This window comes from Theobroma cacao, chromosome 8 (assembly GCF_000208745.1).
Source record: "Theobroma cacao cultivar B97-61/B2 chromosome 8, Criollo_cocoa_genome_V2, whole genome shotgun sequence".
NCBI classification, from domain to species: Eukaryota; Viridiplantae; Streptophyta; class Magnoliopsida; order Malvales; family Malvaceae; genus Theobroma; species Theobroma cacao.
The window spans coordinates 3,455,360-3,478,643 of record NC_030857.1 but is presented as its reverse complement, the minus strand read 5'-3'; the positions used below and the strand labels follow the sequence as shown (position 1 = coordinate 3,478,643).

Here is a 23,284-nt window from a genome sequence, read left to right as displayed (position 1 = left end):
CCAAAAGAGCCCCGACTTCAAGACCATTCGGCCCATTTACAAATAATTCAATTACCTTAACTAGTACTACTCAAATTTGTGGTTAATTGACTTTAATCTCGCGATTAGTTACAAGATTTTACAATAATTCATGATTAGATTTCAATATTACCAGGATCATGCCATGAATATGATTTTGTCTTCAATGGCATGAGCGTGAAGTTATTTGTGCATGACCTGTACTAAATTCTCCATCAATATGTTCATGCAAAGTCGTAATAACATTCTCATTTAAAACTGGTTGCGTCCATGACCATTTCTTTTCCTATATATATCTCCAAACTCTTCACCTCTTTCGTCAAACAATTAGCAAGTGAACAGATACAGAAATACTTCTTTTTTTCCAATACCCAAGCAAGCAAAGCAACCATGTCGGCGAGAACTAAGCGGATACAAAAGGAGTGGGCAAATGTTCAAAAGGATAAGGAGATAAACAATATGTGCAGTGTTGGTCTAGTTGGGAACAACCTTGACGAGTGGCAAGCCACGATCTTTGGCCAACCTGGTACTCCTTACGAAGGGGGTTTATTCAATTTATCCATTGTCTTGCCAAGCAATTACCCATTTGCACCACCCAAGGTTACCTTCAAAACTAAGATTTATCACCCCAACATTAATGAACAGGGTAGCATTTGTCTTGATATTCTTAAATTCAAAGATAAGTGGACTCCGGCATATGAAGTAAGGGCTGTGATTATAGCAATATGCTCGCTGATGAATGATCCAAACCCAGATGATCCGCTCGTGCCTAAGATTGGTGCTGAGTACAAGAATAACCGGTCCAGCTTCGAGGCTACTGCTCGCCAATGGACAATGCAGTTTGCTCTACCTTAGAATTGGTAGAGGACCATCAACGTAATGAACACCGTAAAATAAGCAATTTGCATAAAGCTTTTAAAGAATAATATGTATTTTATGTTTATTGCGGAAGTTTTTATGAATGAAAAAATATTTTAACTTTTATGCATACTTTCAAATATTATATAAATTCGTCTATTCATTGTGGGTTATCCTCTTGACAATAAAAATATTTTAGTTGGATTATTTATTTATTTTTGTTAAAAGCTCATTTAATATAAATTAATAATAATCAAGTTTAATAAAATCGAGCTTCATTAATTTGGTTATTTTTTTAATTAATTTGAACTTAAAAATAAAATTTAATCAAACTTGAATTTTAAGATTTTTAATTGAGTTGAATTCAAGTTATACCAACTCAATTCTGTTTGATGATATCTTTAATATTGATAAAAATATATCATTAAATTAATTACAAAATTACTTATAGCTTTGAATTTGAAGGAAAATATCCATTTGTTTTTCTCATTTTTGCTTTTAAAAATATTTTGTTTTTCCTTTTGTAGGAAAAATAAAAGTTAAAATAATTACAAATGTTAAATACCTTGTTGGACCAATCAGATTCAGCCGCGGAACAAATCCATGTGGCTTAGAGGTCACGCAATCGCTCCTCACAACCAAAAACAGAACGCCGACCCTAACAAAACGCACCGTTGAGGCGTTGACTCTCCCTCACGCTTCTCCCGAGGACACGTTCGTCGTTTAAGAGGGACATCTCATTCACGCTCCTCAAGAAAACCCCCAACAGCCACCTCGTCATGCACCCTTACACCACCGGATCCCACCCTACACTACTCGACAAATCAAATTTAAAAAATAAAAACTGAAACAAAAACAGGGAATACTCAGTCCCTTTTGATCACCGAGCACCTCACGGATCGGATCTTCTTTCATGTCAACACTCTCTCCTCCGATTGCGCCTCGAAGACTCGGTCTCATTGATTCACATAAACTCTCCGATCGCTTTCCATTTTTCAGAAACTCGATTTTTTTAGGGTTTCGTCTCATCTTTTTCTCCTTTTCTTCTTGTTTCCACATAATGTTATTATGTTCAGAGGCTGTTACTGTTGCCGCTGTTTCGTCTTCTTTTTCGAATTGGATAATTTGATCGGATTTTCTACGGTTCAGTAGAATTACAGTTTTGCCACTAGTAAACAAAATGGCGGCTTCTCCTGTCAAGTTTCTCTTTGGATTCTTGATGATTTCCATCACATTGTGGATGGTTTTCATGTAAGTCCCTCCACTTTTCCGTTATTGCATTTAAATTTATTACTGTAAATGTCGACATGCTTCTTTTTGTTTAGTTTATCTGAAATTTTATTTCGATCAGCTTTTTGCTTATGCATTTGGATTTTATTATTCTGTATTTGAATTTCGTGTTTTTGTAGTGGGAAATCCTTTTATCAGTTTAATGCTGCAATTTGTTAGTGCTTCTTGGCGCGTTGTTTCTAATTTTGGAAAATATGGCTCTTTCAGATATGGTTAATTTAGTTACTACGAATGTTTTACTGGCAACTATGATTCATTTCTGCTTCTTTTGAGCAAAATGATTCCAATGAGATATTTATGTACCGCATTTGTTGTTGTCTACAATTTTTTCTTCAATTTCTTAATTAATGCTTGTATTCTGTTAGAACTTTGAAGTGAGGATGCAAGAATGATTGCTAAAATTTCTGTTGTACACTTTTTCTTTTTCCTTTTCAGATTTGCTTCCAGGTTGCTGGCTTGGATTCTAAGCCGGATTGTCGGAGCATCTGTTGGATTCCGTGTTGGTGGGTGGAAATGCTTGAGAGATGTTGTGGTGAAGTTCAATAAGGTGTTTTCTTGTATTTCAATCAGTAGATTCAATTTTCAATGTTTTTTTAAATTAGGTGCTCATAAAACCAAGTTAAACCCTCTGTTAGTTACTAATAAGAGAGTCCTTAAACTGTTGAACAATTTTCTTTCTTTCTGGCATTATACAATTTACTTATTAAGCTATCTTGTTGGCAAGAATGAAAAAGTGAAAAGATTGAAAGCTAGGAGCAATGGAATAGTGGCAGAAAGAAATAATAATTTGTCTTTTCCTCAATGTGATTGGGAAGGAGAGAAAAGTGGATGGAAAGATAAATGATTCTTCCACTTGCTTGGTAGGATGGGAGAAAGAGGGGAGAAAATGAAAAGTAATTCTACTTACATCTGGGTTTTTCGTTATTTTATGATTTAATTATTTACCAAAATTATGTTATTTTCCTTTCAATATAAAGAGGGGGAAGCAGGGTTAAGTAGATGGAATCCTAAAACTTCTCTTTCTGGTTTTCAGTCTGGAAATTCAGTTAGAATTGGAAACATTGGTAGTTATGAATTGGATAGAAAACACTGGTCTCATAGTAAATTCCAGAAAAGTGTTCTTTTCTTTTCTTTCCAGTTTCCTCTTGTTTTTATCATGTCACTTTTTTCCCTACCAAAGCATAAGGTAGGTCTGGGACTAGATTTTGGTTGAGAGGATAATATTTAGTAATTTCACTTAGGGAGTAGAATCAACTTTTGTAAGTTGAAGTTTCCTCTGATGTTTTGTCTTGCGGGTGGAGTTCTTGGTACTGATCTCCTATATGATGGGGCATACCAGTTGGCATTTTATTGCAATGATGGGCTGATTTATGTGCTGTCAACTTATATGCATTGCTTTGTCCTGTATTTGGCTTTGCAAGGTGTGCCTTTTAACTCTGTAAATATTATTGTGTTAATATGTGGAGGTCATTCAGAATCTTTTTATTTTATTTTGGGTGGGGAGTGGTTTGCATCGGAATAGATCTAAATGGATGCTCAGGAGGCACGGGCAAGAGTTAAGTATGTCTTTTAAGTAGAATTTCATTGACTGGAATATATGTATGTGTGTGTGTATTCATCTGTAAGTTAAAAATGTCCTTTGAAAAGCCTGAAGGGTATCTGGTTTAAATGATCGGAATTTGTTTCTGTACTTATTAATTTATCATCATTTCCTGCTATTTGTTCCTGCAACTATTTGTAAACCTATGTGCCTGTTCCTGGTGTTCATCATATTTTAATTGCTTGGATAATTTTCAGGGTGCTATTGAATCCATATTAGTGGGTGAAATTAAGCTCAGTTTACGTCAGTCCTTGGTTAAACTTGGGTTTGGCATTATTTCCAAGGATCCAAAGCTGCAGGTGTTAATATGTGACCTAGAAATTGTATTAAGGCCTTCAACTAAAAGCTCACAGAAAGCTAAATCCCGGAAACCTCGCACTTCAGGCAGGGGAAAGTGGATGGTTGTGGCTAACATTGCAAGATTTTTGTCAGTTTCTATTACAGATTTGGTTTTGAAGGTAGCTGGTCTTTGATCTTTTTCTTTCTTCCTTTTAAATAATGATTCACCTTTTGTTTTTTTTTTTGATAAGCAATGATTCACCTTTTTTATAATTCATTTCAGCACATAACTTTTTAATGCTTTTGTGATGTGTCTCTGTGTGTCTTTGTTCTAGAATAAATGTTAAATGGGGAGCTCGGGAGAGTGATGATGGACAATGTATAATTTTTTAAGTTCAGCAAATTGGATTTTGATTGCTACCTTTGTTCTGATTGTAAGTTATCAAATAAGAAATTTGGTAATAGCTTTTTGTTGGTTCCTGCAGTGAGGCTGCAGAATATCACGATGCACAGCTTAGAACCTCGTTTAGGTTGGAGTACCATTCTGATAGACATAGTTGTTAGCTCATTTGATCAAAAAGTACTGTTAGAATCTGATCTTGTTCAGAGACCTAGTGTCATGTAGGTTTTATTATCTAGTGAAGGTTCAACAATCTCTGAATGCCCTATTTTGGCGTAGATTCAGTGTATATACTTCTGTTTTTTTTTTTAATCTTCTTTTCTGTTGTCCTTTTCATTTTGAAGTTTTTGTACTTTTCAAGTTAATTGTCTCTTGAAACCATGCAGACACCTAAAGCAACTGTTGAGGTGAAGGAACTCAAAGTAGATATATCTAAAGATGGTGGATCCAAGCCTAATCTGTTTGTTAAGCTACATATATTACCCATTTCTGTCCATGCTATTCGGTCACTCTCTGGCATTATGGAAAAATTTTCTGCTCCTTTTAGCTGTGAAGAGTTTTCTCTCTCTTGTGAATTTGGCCATGATAGGTATTTCTTTTCTTTTTGAAACTTTCCTTTATAGTGGCCAAATCATTCCAGCATGTTATCTTTTGCATTTGTTGGTCGGTTAATGATGGTAAATGTTTTTATCTCTTGCATATCATTCTCTTGGGCTTTCTTTTTGTCTCATACAAATATTCTCACCTTAATCATGTAACTCTTGTTTTCGCTTTTGCTTTATGTGCTAACATGTTCTCTTTTGCATTCAGGGAAGCAGGTGTTGTTGTCCGAAATGTGGACATTAACTGTGGAGAGGTCGTTGTGAACCTCAATGAGGAGCTGCTCTCGAAGAATAAAAAATCGTCAGATGTTTTTTCTGAAACTGATAGAGTTACAGGGCTAACTGCTGATTCTGTAACAAAAAAAAAGCCTCAGAAAAAACAAGCTGCAATTTTAGCATTGACTAAGTATACTTCTGTGTTTCCAGAAAAGGTTTGTGATTTTACTCATGGATGGAGATAAGCTTGCTATTGTTTTCCCGTCTTCTATGGTTGGCAGCCTTTTTCTAATTAAGTTATTATTGTATACAAAGATTAGAAGCATCTGCAAGAAATACTTAATTATTAGAGCACAAAAACATTGTTATTGGGGCTTGCTCATGATTGTTGTACCTCCTTAGCTATCATGAAAATTGCTTTTGTGATGTTCTACTATATCAAGCAATTAAAGATGTAATTCCAACCTGCTTGGAATAACTGTTTTGGTATATTGTTGGTGAGCTTAAGAGCAGACAGACAACTCAATTGAGGTAATGAGGAAACTAAGAAAGGAAGAAACTAATTAAGTAAAGAATTCCGATGGAGAGGGTCATTATTGAGATTTTACACCCTAAAGAAGAGGATACATGTTTGTTTTGTGAAGCCATATTGTCTTGTGTTGAATGGTGAGAACTGAGAATTAAAATCTATAGCTCAGGGACAATGCTCAAGTTATTTGCATATTCTAGACTCATGATAATATCTTACTAGAAGTGAAGAAGATTAGGTTGTGAGGTTCATTGTTCTTCACCACTGCATTCCATGGTGCCATTTTCTGCGTGGCAATCTTTGTTTTTCATATTTCCTCATCTGCTTAGTAGCGTAAATGAGTAGTGTGTGTCAGTATCCTGATGTTCATGAAAAGATGATGGAGCCATCAAATTAGCAAGCTGACTACATTGATCAATGTTAGTTGTTACATTTTTCTGTCATTTTAGCAAGTATGCAGCACTTGATTTCTCACCAAAAGTCCATACCTTAGGTCCTCAACGTGCTCTACATTATATTTGATCATGTAGTAACTATTGGTTGGTTGTGTTTAATGGGAATGCATGATGTGTAAGCTTGAAAAAGACAGTATACTGCCTTGAGTGCTAATGCACTGGTGGGAAGGTTTATATTGTTCATTCATTCATTTGTTTGATTTTTGAGACAGATTTGCTTCAACTTACCAAAACTAGATGTGAAGTTTGTGCATCGAGAACATGATCTTTTTGTTGAGAATAACATCATGGGCATTCAATTGAAAAGCATCAAATCACGATCAACTGAAGATGTGGGGGAGAGTACACGCCTTGATGTTCAGTTGGAGTTCAGTGAGATACATGTACAGCCATTAATATTGATGTTGCAGGCTGAGCAAAAAAAAAAAAATGATGTTGCATCTCTCTATGTTTTAATATTAACTATATCTTGCGGCTTGGCATGTTATTGACTTTGGTTTTTCCTTTCTATTTCAGCTTCTTAGAGAAGCTGGCTCTTCTATATTGGAGATAATGAAAGTTGATGTTGTCTCTTTTGTCTACATTCCAATACAGGTGAGTCCTCTGCAATCATGGCAGGTTGGTGTCTTTGTCAAGTTGCTACCTTTAACTTTGTCTGTGTTGTACAACAGGTAAAAATATGTTTTGACTGCAAATGCTGCCATTAAATTTCCACTTATTCCGTTGTTACTTTGCTTACTGTCTTTTATCAAGTGATCTCAGATGAGTTTCAATTTGAGAAACTATCATTTTTAGTTGTCAAATTAGAAATTCTTGGATCTGAATTGGCATCAGCATTTTATGTGGGTCACATGACTAGCATTGTAGCTTGATAGGAAAGGAATAATAGTTGATACCCCTTAGGCTCTTTTGGGGGATTTAATTTGGGTTGGTGGTTGAATCATTTCTGTTTGCATGCCTGAGCCTTGTGTTGGTGATTTGGTGTATGTTCCCAAGTTTGTAACTTGAACCCAAATAGAAAATACAGAATCTTCGCCTGAACCTGGTCCAATTCAACCTGACTGTGGTCTTTACAAATTTTAGCATCTGCCCTGTACCCACTGGGAAAAGATAAATCTGAATATGACCCAACTCAACCTGCCTTCAAAAAGCAATCACTTCATAAAATAAAAACCATTTTATATCCCAGGAAGACAACTGTTTTTAGAAAAAATCTTATTATTTTTCCAGATAGGGACTAGTTTTGATCATTTTAGGCCTAATATGGGTGTAGGGCATCAATTTCCCAGTTGGTGAATGGTTCCCCAATTCAGCTGGTTGAACTAGCCGGTTTTCGAAACAGTTGTTCTTGAAGATCAGCTTGGTGATTGGAAAAGGAAACTAGGTAGTAGGTTTACCTTCACCGACTTCTCTGGTTTCCTTATTCTATTCATTCTTGTTGTCAACTTGGGTAGCTAAAATATTAAACGGGCTTGACTGCTTTAATTTTTGGTCCTTGTTAAATGATGGAGATAATTAGTAGGCTTTCTATCTGATTGAGAAGGAGGTCCCTTTGCTCTTTAATCTTTATCTTTACTTTGCCTGTTCTCTCTGTGGTTTTTATATATGTTACTTGCCTGGTCCAAAGACTGACTCTTGCCACCACCCCCTTTTGTTTGGGAACAAGGAAGCTTTTTTTCCCATCTCATTTCTATCTAGTTTTCGTACCAGGTTATTTTGCTTTTGTTTGGTTGATGTATATTTTTAGAGACATATGGACCTGTTAAACATAGTGTGGGTGCCACATTTATAATTTTATTGGGTTGGTTTAGTAGCTTATTCTTTCTAATGCTGTTGCTTTTCAGCCAATCTCACTTGTTAGAGCTGAAGTTGATGTTAAGCTTGGAGGGACTCAGTGCAACATTATAATGAGTATATTANACACCCTTTGTTGGAACAAGGAAGCTTTTTTTCCCATCTCATTTCTATCTAGTTTTCGTACCAGGTTATTTTGCTTTTGTTTGGTTGATGTATATTTTTAGAGACATATGGACCTGTTAAACATAGTGTGGGTGCCACATTTATAATTTTATTGGGTTGGTTTAGTAGCTTATTCTTTCTAATGCTGTTGCTTTTCAGCCAATCTCACTTGTTAGAGCTGAAGTTGATGTTAAGCTTGGAGGGACTCAGTGCAACATTATAATGAGTATATTAAAGCCATGGTTAGGGTTGCAATCCTCCAAAAAGAAAGGAATGGTTCTTCGAGAGGAAACTTCTACTATAGAGAAGCCGCAATCAAGTGAATCCAAAGCCTTCATGTGGACATGTACTGTCTCAGCCCCTGAGATGACAATTGTGCTTTATAGTATCAGTGGTGTGCCGCTGTATCATGTAAGCAACAAGCTTTGTCCTTTTTATATTGGGTATCCAAGAAACGTATGAGCCTTAATCTTGCAGATCGTGCTGTGTTATGTAGCACAGAATTTTATATCTGAAGGGTACATAATCGGCTATAAACTTTAGCTGCCAGAACATAGTTGGTATTTTAGGATTTATATGCAGAATGGAGTTCTTCACTTCCTAGTTGTAGTTTAGTTTCAGTTGATCTTAAGCAACAAATATTTTTGTGCAAGATAATCATGCCAAATATTTGACTTATTCAACTAATGCATTAATTCGGTTGCATTAGTTAAGTGCTGTTGTTCTGGGTTGTAGTGTTGTGAAGTCAATATATTTGCTACCAGGTGGTGGGAACCACGGTGACAGTGTTCACTTAAAATTAGCACCAATTAAAATCATCATATTGGTAAAAGAAGAATCCTCCTTTAACAAACCTTAATATAAACAGATTGCTCATGGGCCACTGAAAAGGAGAATTAAAGAATTTATCCAAGATGCTTGTATGCTAATGAAGGTTTTACAGAGCTTAGATGTTATATATATATGGGCATAGGAAATTTTAATTCCATCTCTAGTCACATTTATTTGCTTTCCTGAGTGTCATGATATTCTATTTGGACTCTATATTAATACTGTTTTTTGTTGTTATCCACTTTGTATGCCTTAATTGGTTTGAAGCAATGACTACGACACCATTTTGACTTTGGTTTCCAAATGCAGGGCTGCTCACAGTCATCACATGTGTTTGCTAACAACATTTCAAGTACAGGAACCACAGTACACATGGAACTTGGTGAGCTGAATTTGCATATGGCAGATGAATATCAAGAATGTTTGAAAGAAAGCCTTTTCAGTGTGGAATCAAATTCAGGTTCCTTACTGCATATAGCAAAGGTTAGTCTAGATTGGGGTAAAAAGGACATGGAATCATCTGAAGATGATGGCCCTAGATGTAAATTAGTTCTTTCTACTGATGTGACTGGAATGGGCATTTATTTAACTTTTAAGCGTGTTGAATCACTTATAATAGCAGCTATGTCCTTTCAAGCACTCTTGAAAAATCTATCTGCTGGAAAGAAAGCTACACAGAGCCGGACAGGGCGTTCATCAAAACCATCAGGGAAGGGTACTCGGCTTTTAAAATTCAATCTTGAACGTTGTTCAGTTAGCTTTTGCGGTGAGACTAGCTTGGATAACACAGTTGTGGCAGATCCCAAGCGTGTAAATTATGGGTCTCAGGGTGGTCGAGTTGTCATTAGTGTTTCAGCTGATGGTACACCACGTAATGCAAATCTAATGTCCACAGCCTCTGATCAGTGCAAGAAATTGAAATACTCTCTTTTGCTTGACATCTTTCACTTTAGCTTGTGTGTGAACAAGGAGAAACAATCCACCCAGGTGGAACTTGAAAGAGCCAGATCTATCTATCAGGAACATCTTGAAGAAGATAAACCAGACACAAAAGTTGCATTATTTGACATGCAGAATGCAAAATTTGTACGACGCTCTGGTGGCCTAAAGGAGATAGCTGTTTGCTCTCTGTTCAGTGCTACTGATATATCCATCAGATGGGAGCCTGATGTGCATCTGTCTTTGTTTGAACTGGTTTTGCAACTGAAAGCACTGGTTCACAATCAGAAGGTTAAGGGACATGGTAATGAGCTCATGGACAATGTCTCCGGTGTAAGAGATGCTGAGCAGAAGAAGGAAGTCATTGTGATGGAATCAGGTCATCTTGATAAAACAAAGAAAAAAGAATCTATATTTGCTGTTGATGTGGAGATGCTAAGTATATCTGCTGAAGCTGGAGATGGTGTTGATGCACTTGTGCAGGTTCAGTCAATTTTCTCTGAGAACGCCCGCATAGGAGTACTTCTTGAAGGACTGATGCTTAGTTTCAATGGAGCCCGGATATTCAAAAGCAGCCGAATGCAAATTTCCCGTATTCCCAATGCTTCCAGCTCATCTGATGCAGCAGTACCAGTGGGCACTGTGTGGGATTGGGTTGTTCAAGCACTTGATGTTCATATTTGCATGCCTTTCAGGCTGCAGTTGCGTGCCATTGATGATGCTGTTGAGGAGATGTTGCGAGCTTTGAAGCTTATAACTTCTGCTAAGACTCAGCTAATTCTTCCCATGAAGAAAGAAAGCTCAAAACCTAAAAAGCCTAGTTCAACCAAATTTGGGCGTGTGAAGTTCTGCATACGCAAGCTGACTGCTGATATCGAAGAAGAACCAATCCAGGGTTGGCTTGATGAGCACTATCATCTAATGAAGAATGAGGCCGTTGAGTTAGCTGTTAGGTTGAAATTTTTGAATGATTTTATTTTGGCCAATCAGTGTCCTAAAACGGCTGAAATAAGTGACTCTGCTTGTGAAAGAAAGATTCAGAATAATGGAGTTGAGATCAATGTGCAAGACCCTTCAGCAATTGAAAAAATGCAAGAAGAGATATGCAAACAGTCTTTTCAATCCTATTACTTGGCATGTCAGAAACTAAAACCATCGGAAGGCTCAGGTGCCTGTAGAGAAGGATTTCAGGCTGGTTTTAAGCCAAGTACTGCGAGAACTTCTCTTCTTTCTGTTTCAGCTACAGACTTAGATGTGACCTTGACAAGGATTGATGGTGGAGATGACGGGATGATAGAGGTTCTAAGGCAGCTTGATCCAGTATGTCGTGAAAGTAATATACCTTTTTCCCGTCTATATGGGAGCAATATTCTCTTAAACACAGGAAGTCTAACTGTTCAGTTAAGAAATTACACACTTCCTCTTTTTTCTGCAATTTCTGGTAGATGCGAAGGCCGTGTTGTGCTAGCACAGCAGGTAAACTCCTAAGCTACCACTCCCTTCCCCCTGTTTTTTTGGTCCCATTCCTAAATGCTAAAGATAATTATATTTGAAATTCTCTCTTTATATATGTTTTTTTTTTTGGAAAAAGGGAGGGCGTGGTTTTGCTGATCTTACTCTAATTTAAATTATTTTCTTTGAAATTAGGCAACATGTTTTCAGCCCCAAATTTCCAATGATGTCTTCATTGGAAGATGGAGAAAGGTCCGCATGCTTCGTTCAGCCAGTGGTACAACTCCACCAATGAAAACATACTCAGATTTGCCTATACATTTTGAAAAAGCAGAAGTGTCCTTTGGGGTGGGATATGAACCAGTTTTTGCTGACATAAGCTATGCTTTCACTGTGGCACTTCGTAGGGCTAATTTAAGCAATAGGAGTCCTGGTCTTCCGCAGCCACCAAAAAAGGAGCGGAGCTTACCGTGGTGGGATGACATGAGAAATTACATCCATGGAAATATCACCTTATTCTTTTCTGAAACTAAATGGAACATTCTTGCAACTACTGATCCTTATGAAAGGCTTGACAAACTTCAAATTGTTTCTGGTTCTATGGAGATTCAGCAATCAGATGGTCGTGTTTATGTTTCTGCAAAGGATTTTAAAATTTTCTTGAGCAGTTTGGAGAGTTTGGTAAATAATCATAGCTTAAAACTCCCTGCCAGTGTATCCGGTGCTTTCCTTGAAGCTCCAGTCTTCAGCCTTGAGGTTACAATGGATTGGGAATGCGAGTCTGGTAATCCCATGAATCATTATTTGTTTGCACTTCCTATAGAAGGGAAGCCTAGGGAGAAAGTGTTTGATCCTTTCAGATCCACTTCTCTTTCCCTCCGATGGAACTTTTCTCTTAAACCCCTGTTTCCTGCATTGGAGAAACAATCCCCATCTGCCTCTGTGTCAGAATGCACTGTTCTGGAAGGAACTGTAAACGGGGCACACTTTAAGGATGAGAATGTTTCAATTGCTTCACCTACAGTGAATGTTGGTGCGCATGATCTAGCTTGGATAGTTAAGTTTTGGAATATGAATTATATACCTCCTCACAAATTGCGTTCCTTCTCTCGCTGGCCTCGTTTTGGAATTCCAAGAATTCCTAGATCAGGAAACCTGTCATTAGATAGGGTGATGACAGAATTTATGCTCCGCTTAGATGCTACACCTACTTGCATAAAGCATAAGACATTAGATGATGATGATCCAGCAAAAGGACTGGCATTTGGCATGACAAAACTTAAATATGAAATCTGTTACAGTAGAGGTAAGCAAAAATATACTTTTGAATGCAAGCGTGATCCTCTTGATCTTGTGTATCAGGGGCTTGACCTTCATATGCCTAAGGTTTTTTTGAACAAAGAAGATTGCAATAGTGTCACAAAAGTAGTTCAAATGACAAGGAAAACTTCTCAGTCTGCATCCATAGAGCGAGTTCCTAGTGAAAAGAGTAATTACATGAGTGGTTGTACGGAGAAGCATCGTGATGAAGGATTTTTGTTGTCATCTGATTATTTTACAATCAGGAGGCAGGCCCCAAAGGCTGATCCTGCTAGGTTATTTGCATGGCAAGAGGCTGGGAGAAAAAATCTCGAAATGACATATGTCAGATCTGAATTTGAAAATGGGAGTGAAAGTGATGAGCATGCACGGTCAGATCCAAGCGATGACGATGGATACAATGTGGTTATAGCTGACAATTGTCAGCGTGTTTTTGTTTACGGCCTTAAACTGTTGTGGACAATAGAGAATCGAGATGCTGTGTGGTCGTTTGTTGGTGGAATATCCAAAGCATTTGAACCTCAAAAGCCTTCTCCTTCTCGGCAGTATGCACAGAGGAAGTTACTCGAGGAGTATCAGAAACATGGTGACCCTGAAATGCCTCAAGAGGATACTTCTAAGTCCCCCTCTAGCAATCATGGTGTGGCTTCCCCTTCTCAACATGTGGAGACATCGGGATCTCATTCATCTCTATCACATGCAGTGGGGATGGAAAATTTGTCTACTTCTGCAGTTGGTATGTCTCAAGCTTACATTGAAATTTTAGCGCTGGTGAAGTTTTGTACTTCTGAATTCAAAGCGCCACAGATGTTAGCTCCATCAAAGACACATTTTTTGTTATAATTTTCTTGTCATGATTCTTTAACTTCCAATGATTACAGTTGATACTTGTTTATTTATCGTAGCACTAAATGATTCTGAAGAGGAAGGGACTCGTCATTTTATGGTGAATGTCATTGAGCCTCAATTCAATCTTCACTCTGAAGATGCCAATGTGAGTTGTGACTTTTGCATCTGTAAGCATATTTGTTCTTCACAATACATATCTAAAAGAATAATTTGTCATTGCAAATATTCACAGCATTTCTTAAATTTATGAAATCATTGCTTGAGTTCACTAGCTATATGTTAGGGAGGTCTTACAGTACATTAGAGATCTGTATGGTAATTTGTGTTCCTCTTTTTAATGATTTGTTGATAGTCATCATCTTATGTTGGTCATTTTTTCAGTAAAATTACTTCTTTCATGTCTATCAGGGGAGATTTCTTCTTGCTGCTGTTAGTGGTCGTGTTTTAGCCCGATCATTTCATTCAGTTCTTCATGTTGGCTATGAAATGATTGAGCAAGCACTTGGTACTGGAAATGTTCATATCCCTGAAGGTGGGCATGACATGACATTGAAACGCACGGAGTTCTCTGTGATGCTGGAGCATGTCCAGGCTCATGTTGCACCAACTGATGTAGATCCTGGGGCTGGGCTACAGTGGCTTCCAAAAATTCGTAGAAGTTCTACAAAGGTCAAGCGAACTGGTGCTCTACTTGAAAGAGTGTTTTTGCCTTGTGATATGTACTTCCGATACACAAGGCATAAAGGTGGTACCCCAGACTTGAAGGTAATGTGACATTTTCAAGGTATCTGTTTTGGCTAAGATGTCTATGTCTAAGTATTGTGACACATTGATTACAAGTAAAAAGTATTAAAAATAAATCTTTTATAAAGAAGGACAACGGTGAATTAAAAAAAATGAAGATAATGAGGAGAAATAATTGGAAAGTGCAATTTGTTTAATGCACAGTGTAGAATGAATAATACTAGGAACATCCTGAGTTGGGCCATGTCCAACTTGTTGAAATTTGGAAAGAGAGTCTAGACTGTTGAGAGACCAACCTATAGTCTGAAGTTGCTATCTTTCATGGTAAATCATTTCAATGCTGGGTAGTTATTGAGCACTAGACTTAAATTTGCATATGTAATTTTTTTCACTCTGTTGCAGGTGAAGCCATTAAAGGATCTCACCTTTAACTCTCACAACATAACAGCTACCATGACGTCTCGTCAGTTTCAGGTTATGCTGGATGTCTTAACCAATCTTCTCTTTGCTCGGCTTCCCAAGTGAGAACATGCCCCAGTTGTTTTCCTTTTGTTTCTTTGAACTTTCTTTTTTCTTTTTGAAAACAGTGTCTCTTCAATGAAATTATAACATGTCCGGTTATTTATTGTAAGTTGCATGTGCATGTACTTTGGCCTGGTTGGATCTATTTGTTGGCAAATGCTAGACTTAAAAAAAAAAAAATCTTTGTTTCTCCTTTCTTCTTTTGAAATAACAAGATTCAGCAAATGGATATTATTATAATAGCGTTTCTAAGTATACAAAATCAGTATTTGCCACCTCTAAAGGTGGGGCCAATCTGTGGATTTGGAATGTGCAGAACACCCTTGATGGATTCAAATCCAAATGTTAGATTTGGCATGAAGAACTTATTTGACTGCAGCTTGCCATATTGTTGTTTGAAAGTATGGATAAAGCATTTGTTCACCTAGTATTAGGCTGGTTCAAATTCTGCTCTACTTCCTTTCCCCGCTTTTGTTTATTTTTCTTTGTTTAAATGATAAATTAAATCTTTGTGTTGCTGCTTAGTTTGATTTATTGTAGACCAGCTATATGAAACTGAGTGTAAGGATGGCCAGCACCTGAGTTTTCTTAACCTTACAGAGCCTCTTTTCCAAACTATCTCAAAAGCAATAAACATACATTTTGGTTTAGTATTGCTATTAATATATCACTCAAAGTTGCTTTACACTTGTTGGCTAATGGTCATAATAGTGATCTTTTGAAATGAAACCTATTCTTCCACTTCATATCTGTCATTTGGATGCAATTGTCTCTTATTTTTATTAATTTATTAAAACAGTTGCATGATCTCTGCACTAAAAGACATTTTTGTATTTAGTACTGTTATATTCTTCCAAATTTAATGCAAGTTAAATCTGTAATTCAGGCCTCGAAAAAGTAGTCTCTCTTGTCCTGGCGAAGATGATGAAGATGTAGGGGAGGAGGCAGATGAGGTGGTTCCTGATGGCGTGGAAGAGGTAGAACTTGCAAAAATCAGCCTTGAACAGAAAGAACGGGAGCAGAAGTTGCTACTCAATGACATTAAGAAGTTGTCTCTTCATTGTGATACTTCAGGAGACCATCTGGAAAAGGAAGGTGATTGGTGGATGGTAAATGGTGGGAGATCTATATTGGTATGAAAATGAACTTTGTCAACAATCGCTAAATATTACTTGTTTCTGTGTTTGCAGAGTTATGTTCTCTTTGATTGTTCTTCTCAAAGCTAAGATGTTAAAATAGTTAAGGGGCCTATATTATAAGCCAAGTTATATAAGAAAGGGGCCTCTATTATAAGCCAAGTTATATAAGAAAAGTGTAGAGCAGAATTTTCCTATGTTCGATATATCAACTCCATTTTAAAAAATGATTGAAAGAACTGGATTTGAAGTATTGATAGATCAATGCTTTAGTACCTGAATTGATTATGCATGCTTGATTCCCTCTTCATCTGGTCTGGGAAATGTCTCACGGTCCATGTTCCTGGCAATTATGTTTTCTGTGGATCCCATAAATTTCTGTCTGCAGTGAATGCACTGAATAACAGAGGAAATTCTAGTAATATGTAATATAACTACGATGCACACTCTTACTGGTTAAGGCTGAATACTCAGCTCCTTCTTGGGACACCTTTCCTATCAGAACCAATTTCTAAGGTGTTTTCTCAGCTGGTTATACCCATCACTCAAAAGTGTGGGTATCTATTATATTATGAATGTAGGATAATTTCCTTGAAATTCAATGTAAGTCAATAAATCACCCTTTAATTGACTATTATTTTGTAAGTATAACTTCATGAATGTTGCAAGATATTCCACCTACATTTTCAGAATCATCAAAGCTAGGAAAGGTGATGCTGATTTCTATTATTCTGTGGATCTGGCATTTCTTAAAAAATGCACTTTGGACCTTAAAAGGATGTTTGTTGAGTTACAGACACTGATTATTGGGATAAGAGTGAAACTTGATAAGGTATTTTGGAGTGGCTGTTAATTGCTGCAAGAACTTGTGTTTTGTTTTTTGACTGTATCTCCTTTTATCTGCACTTGTTATTACATCTGTTATTAATGGGTTCATTACAGTCTGGGCTGTGCATAATTTTGTTTTTGTATATTGGTCTTCTAAGATTACATATGCCTAATTGTGTATTGGTCTTTTAAGATACAATATGATTGGTTGTTATACTTTAGTACGCAACAGATTTTAAGCTGTATGAACTTGATTTGTATAGGTGCAAGGAATGAAGAGAGAACTTGTCAATGCAAAAAAATCTAGGAAGGCGGCATCTGTATCCTTACGGGTTGCTTTGCAGAAAGCTGCTCAGCTACGGCTAATGGAGAAAGAAAAGAACAAAAGTCCATCCTATGCCATGCGAATTTCTTTGCAAATTAACAAAGTTGTATGGAGCATGCTTGTGGATGGTAAATCATTTGCTGAGGCAGAGATCAATGACATGGTGAGTTCCTGAAGATGATGAGAAGTTAGTTTGCTTTATGCTTATACTAGTGAAGTATCAATTGATACCTTTCTTTATCACTTGATGGAGGTTGTATTTCTGATTACATTTGTTGTCCTGAACGAACAGCCGGTCGTAGTCAAGCCATGTGCTTAGGTGTAAAGGCACAAAGCGAACCCCCTCTCTCCCAAAGAAAACAATTACAAATTAAGAACATCTCCGCGCACCACTCCATGTGAGGTGCCCTTTCTCAAATAATAATTCTGACAAAATAAGTTATCAGGATAAAATATTAGAATCGTCAAACAAATTTTTGGCAAATATTAGAAGGAAGAAATATTTGATTAATCCGTAAATTATAACTTTTTATAAAATTTTTCATGGAAAAATACATATATTTTCTATATGTCACTAATATTCCAAGAACCAATACACAACTTTTTTTCTTGAATCAACAAAAAAAAAATTATTGAGAAATTCATTTATATTAATGAAGCAAATCGAGAAAGAATTAATAAAACAAATAGAAATATAATTCATTTTATTTCAACTATTACAGTTGCTCATAAGGCACTATTTTTAAATTGCCCTCTTCTTTCTGAATCTTTCTGTGAGCTGTAATTTTGTTTGACCAGTGAGATAAGACACGTATCTTTTACAGGAGTAAGAATAGGACAATAACATCCATTTATATCTTGTTGAGGATGGATGTGAAGGAAACTTAGAGCTTGAGTTTGATAATGACTTTTAGTTAGTTTGGATTGTGCCTATATTTGGAATACATTAGAAAATGGTTGGAGTCAACTTTTTAACTTATACTAACAAAGGTATATATTTGAAGTTTGTTTAACGTATTAAATATAAATTTTTTGTTTTTGATTGATACACATTTTGGAAATTAGTTCCTTGCTAGCATGGGAGTATGCTAATTCTGCGCCTTGCACCTTTGACTACTTTAGGGTTGATATTGATTTTTCTTTCCATTGCTTTGTTTTAAGTTAATTCCATAAAGGAATCACACTTAAGTAATGTTTGCTTTGAGGATGCTATCTTACAGTTTATACTCTCCTGTTATTCATGCAGATTTATGATTTTGACCGTGATTACAAAGATGTTGGTGTTGCTCAGTTTACAACTAAGTATTTTGTTGTGAGAAACTGCCTGCTTAATGCCAAGTCTGATATGCTTTTATCGGCGTGGAATCCTCCTCCAGAATGGGGAAAGTACACACTTTTTCCTTGTCTCTGTTGCTTTGTCATGCCTTTAGGTGTTTTTCTAGCTTAATTAGTTGTGACTACTTTTATGAATATTTATGATTTTTTTCCTTTTTTTTGGGTTTTATAGTTATATTGACAGCACCCCTCATCCAAACCTCAACAATCCCATATGTTTAAATCCCTAATTTTGGTTCTCCCTGTGCCAATAGAACCCCATCTTGTATTTGCTTCTATCTTAAGGTCCACTGGTTTTGCCCCCAATGTTTATGATACCTTTCTGCTGTCAGTAACTTGCTTTATTGTTTTGTCAACACGGTCATTTTTTAGAGAATTTTTATTTATAGACTGGCTTTATAGAAGTTGGTACTTGATGTCAATAACTTGTGGTTTTTCATTTGATTGTGTGGGGGAGCCATGAATGTATGTGAAGATTTTGGATTAAGTACCTCAGCAAGTGTTATAATAATTCTTTAGAAGATCATGATATCAACTTTCCTGGTTGCAGAAATGTCATGCTACGTGTGGATGCAAAGCAGGGAGCTCCAAAGGATGCAAACTCTCCTCTGGAGCTTTTTCAGGTAATAATCAGTTTTTTTTCTAGTTTCGAAGTCATTGTTGATGTGTGTGTGTTTCTAGAATGTAGAATGACTGCAATACACAACATATGAAACCATTATTAGCTTTGATATAGCTCTTAGCCCCGCATGTGAGTTCACTGATTGTAAATTATTTTAACAATGACCTGGTTCATAAATTTGTTCTAGTTGCATCCACTTCCTCATTTGAACTTTGATTACAAAGTTTATTTGCATCCACATGTCTATGTACCATTGACATGCGTAGGATCTCCGTAGAGAAGATATGGTAACTATTATGCTTATGGACAGATATGTATTCCAAAATCTCATATTGTTTTAATATACTCCCTTTACTCCAAGGAGTTGGTCTTACAGATTAGGGAAGGAAGAATGGAACTAAAAGCTGAGTGAAAAGGTTGTGATAGCAGTGTGAGGGATAATAGCTATATTGGCACTGTGAATATGATCAAAATAAGGGCGTGCAGGATATAAGTTGACATCTGGAATTGATGCATCAACACGAGCGTACATATTTAAGCATAAAATCCTGTCAGCAATCTTCGAGATATAAGACTGAGAAGAGAAACAAGGTGCCAGGTAGACAGAGAAGGGAGAGAGGGATCTTGGTGATCATGCTTTTGGCCCTTGATTCCCTAAGCATGTATTGGAACTGAATTTGAGAGACTGCTTGATAATTGAGCAGCTAGGGTCTTGTACATAGTTGTCTATTGCAGCAAATGCAAGAGCATCAAGGCATCATGCCTTTAGGGGTGGCCCGGGTCAGTTGTGGGGGAGCTTTTCTGATACATATGGATAACTCCTCAGAACACATACAGTTGTTATAGTACTTTTGTTCTATCATGTGTAGACCTGCAAGCAATTTGTATTGCGAATAAGCAGTTTGTCTTATTTTCTTATTAAATCTTAGAAGCATTTGTGGCTTTGATGAACTACTATTAACTAAAGTTGACACAAGCTATTCTTTTTTGCTGTAGGTAGAGATATACCCACTTAAGATTCATTTGACGGAGACAATGTACAGAATGATGTGGGAGTATTTTTTCCCAGAAGAAGAACAAGATTCACAAAGACGACAGGTTAGTTTTGGGCTTCATATCTTTGAATTGGTATGCAAATTTTTAGTGCAATTGGTGAGTGTCCTTATGCTTGGAAGTTTGGAGATGCAGGAAGTTTGGAAGGTCTCCACAACTGCTGGTGCAAGACGTGTAAAGAAGGGCTTCTCAACCCATGATGCTTCTGCATCAGGCAGCCACTCAACAAAGGAGTCTGAGATATCATCCAAACCAAGTGTGTCTACTACGTCTGTTACCAGTCAGCCTGTTCCTGCTGATTCTGCCCAAGTCAGCATCCTTATGTTTCCCTACCTTGTAGTTGTCATGGCTACATATTTAAGTCACTAGATTCCTATATAGGTTTTGGATCTTTATATTTCTATGCTGTAATTTTTGTAAACACTTTTTGGAACCCACATGCAGGCATCAAAGTTGCAAAACCTAAAGGCAAATGTTGTTTCTGGTTCTGGCCCTGAGTTACGAAGAACGTCTTCTTTTGACAGAACATGGGAAGAGACTGTTGCAGAATCTGTGGCTAATGAACTTGTCCTACAGGTTCACTCCTCCAGCATTTCTTCCACAAAAAGTGGGCCACTAGTTTCCTTGGAGCAACAAGATGAATGCTCCAAAAATAAAATGAAAGACACAAAATCTATTAAGTATGGTCGGTCATCTCATGAAGAGAAGAAGGTCGGAAAATCCAATGAAGAGAAAAAATCTAGGCCTCGGAAAATGATGGAGTTTCACAATATCAAGATAAGTCAGGTTGGTTCAGTTAATTTTAATTGATTATCCCTTGTTTTCTATTGCCATTATTTGGTTTTTATCGTCATATGTTTTTGTTTCCTTCATTAGGTTGAGCTACTAGTTACATACGAAGGCGCCAGATTTGTTGTAAATGATCTCAAGTTGCTGATGGATACATTTCACCGTGTTGAGTTCACCGGGACTTGGAGGAGATTGTTCTCTCGAGTAAAGAAGCATATTATATGGGGAGTCCTAAAGTCTGTAACTGGAATGCAGGTAACGAATCTTGATTACACTCTGGTTAACCTAACTTCAAATCCCCTTAATCTGAATCTTCTCTTACTCTATGGTCACTGGTCTCTATGTTCTTCGTAATGATTTATCTCACAATGAACTATGATAATAACTGCCATTAGAAAGGAGGGCAGTCAGTGCTAGTAATTAGAATTTGCAGATGTTAAGGTTTCGTTTGTCACACTGGGATGATGTGGGGGTCTGGTGGGGAACTGGGGCTTCAGTGCGGTGGGTGCCCCATCACACCACCCTGGTGTGCTAATGGGGCCCAAGTGTATTTGCAAGTATGGGAAAGCTTAATTTATTTGTTAAACCATTAAGGTTGGAATGTGGATCTGCTTACGGTCCTATTTATTTGTTATTTGGTAGGGTAAGAAATTCAAAGACAAAGCACATAGCCAACAGCCAAGTGGAGCTGGTGTTCCTGATAGTGACCTCAATCTCAGTGACAATGATCAGGTTGGGAAATCTGATCCGTATCCAATAACGTTTATTAAGCGTCCAAGCGATGGAGCTGGTGATGGATTTGTCACTTCCATTAGAGGCCTCTTCAACACTCAACGTCGCAAAGCCAAACAATTTGTGTTACGAACTATGAGAGGTGAAGCAGAGAATGATTTCCATGGGGAGTGGAGTGAAAGTGATGCAGAATTCTCTCCATTTGCTAGGCAGCTGACCATAACAAAAGCTAAGAGACTTATCAGGCGGCACACAAAGAAGTTCCGATCAAGGGGACAGAAAGGTTTGTATTGTTTTCCTTCTTTATATTCTTGTGGAAATGAAAGACACAAGGTATTTCTCATTTTAGTTTTGTTCGAACACTGGTGTAATCCTTGAGGTTTTCCCTACCAGGCATTGGGAAATTAAGGTTAGGCTGACTTTGTTCTGGTTCAGGTTCATCTTCTCAACAGAGAGAATCACTTCCATCATCTCCAATGGATCCAATGGAGACCACTCCATTCGAAACTGACTCTTCTAGTGGATCCTCACCCTATGAGGATTTTCATGAATAGAGCTATCTTTCATCAACAGAAGGGGATTGTTTGAAGGCCTAGAGTGGAGCAAACGGTATGTGAGATGCAAGATGCCCGACTGACAGAGTGCTACTGGACGGGGATGAATGGAGCTGAATTTCAACTAAAATGCAACCTTGCATGAAGACAGGCTCGAGATGTTGCTGACTTCAAGTAAAAGCTGGTTGCAGGACATCAATTATGAAAAATATGAGGTATGCCTGCTTGGTTATTGACTATGGATGTACTGGTTGGTGATACCTTCTATGGTGATTGAGCTTTAAATCCTGGTTAGATCATGTTTGCTCTGTAACCTGCTCATTCTGCCTGATAGAGAGAAGTGCTTCAAGCAGTTGTGATCTGTAAATTTTGTAGGTTTTGGGTAGAAAAAATAGTTATACGAGCTATCGAACCCTATAATTTTGTACATACATTTAAATAATATAAATTGGAATAGAAATAAATGTGAAGGTTTCTCGCGATTTGAACAGTGAATAATCATAGGCATTAGATATAATATTCTGTTTCGTCAAATTTGGTCTTGCCAGTGCCTTTTTGTGGTGAAAAGATGCTATTTGAATCACCCGTTGTCCAGGGTTATCCGTTATTTTTTAGGCACTGAACCTGAATCCAGATCTGGATTTTGTAAAATTACAAAGTACTCTTCGAATAAAATTTAAAAAATATTTCCCAAACTTGTACCTAAATATCCTAAAATTACTCGTTAAAGATTCAAACCTCTTAAATACTCATTTTAAGAGTAGTGAAAAAAGACTAATATATATATATATATATATAAACATATAGTATATTTTATACATAATTATTTATAAATAAATTCAGATTTTGAGTATCTATAAGGTGATGTGGTATCTTACCAAACTCGAAATGAAATGAGTAGTAAAATTATCATTCAAATTTGTTTTAAATTTAAATATAAAATATTTGAATCTTATATAATTGGATAAAATACCCGTAGATATCCATTATCACTTTTACCTTTTTATGTATTCCCAACCAATCGGCCTACTTGCATGGCAACAGCTC

At 36.9% G+C, this 23,284-nt stretch overlaps 2 protein-coding genes across 2 annotated transcripts; both read left to right on the top strand.

Moving 5' to 3' along the window:
* LOC18591828 (ubiquitin-conjugating enzyme E2 11) lies at positions 361–995 on the top strand. Its single transcript, XM_018125638.1, has one exon. It carries the CDS (start codon positions 409–411, stop codon positions 871–873), a length of 465 nt encoding a protein of 154 aa, XP_017981127.1. The 5' UTR covers positions 361–408; the 3' UTR covers positions 874–995.
* On the top strand, positions 1,627–22,771 carry LOC18591827 (protein SABRE). Its single transcript, XM_018125922.1, has 23 exons — positions 1,627–2,127; positions 2,602–2,713; positions 3,964–4,224; positions 4,832–5,034; positions 5,256–5,478; positions 6,460–6,630; positions 6,764–6,865; positions 8,366–8,617; positions 9,347–11,452; positions 11,624–13,484; positions 13,654–13,742; positions 14,006–14,362; positions 14,744–14,862; positions 15,750–15,996; positions 17,091–17,315; positions 18,399–18,538; positions 19,038–19,110; positions 20,106–20,207; positions 20,298–20,471; positions 20,607–20,948; positions 21,039–21,206; positions 21,594–21,966; positions 22,119–22,771. Exons 1-23 carry the CDS (start codon positions 2,057–2,059, stop codon positions 22,235–22,237), a joined length of 7,890 nt encoding a protein of 2,629 aa, XP_017981411.1. The 5' UTR covers positions 1,627–2,056; the 3' UTR covers positions 22,238–22,771.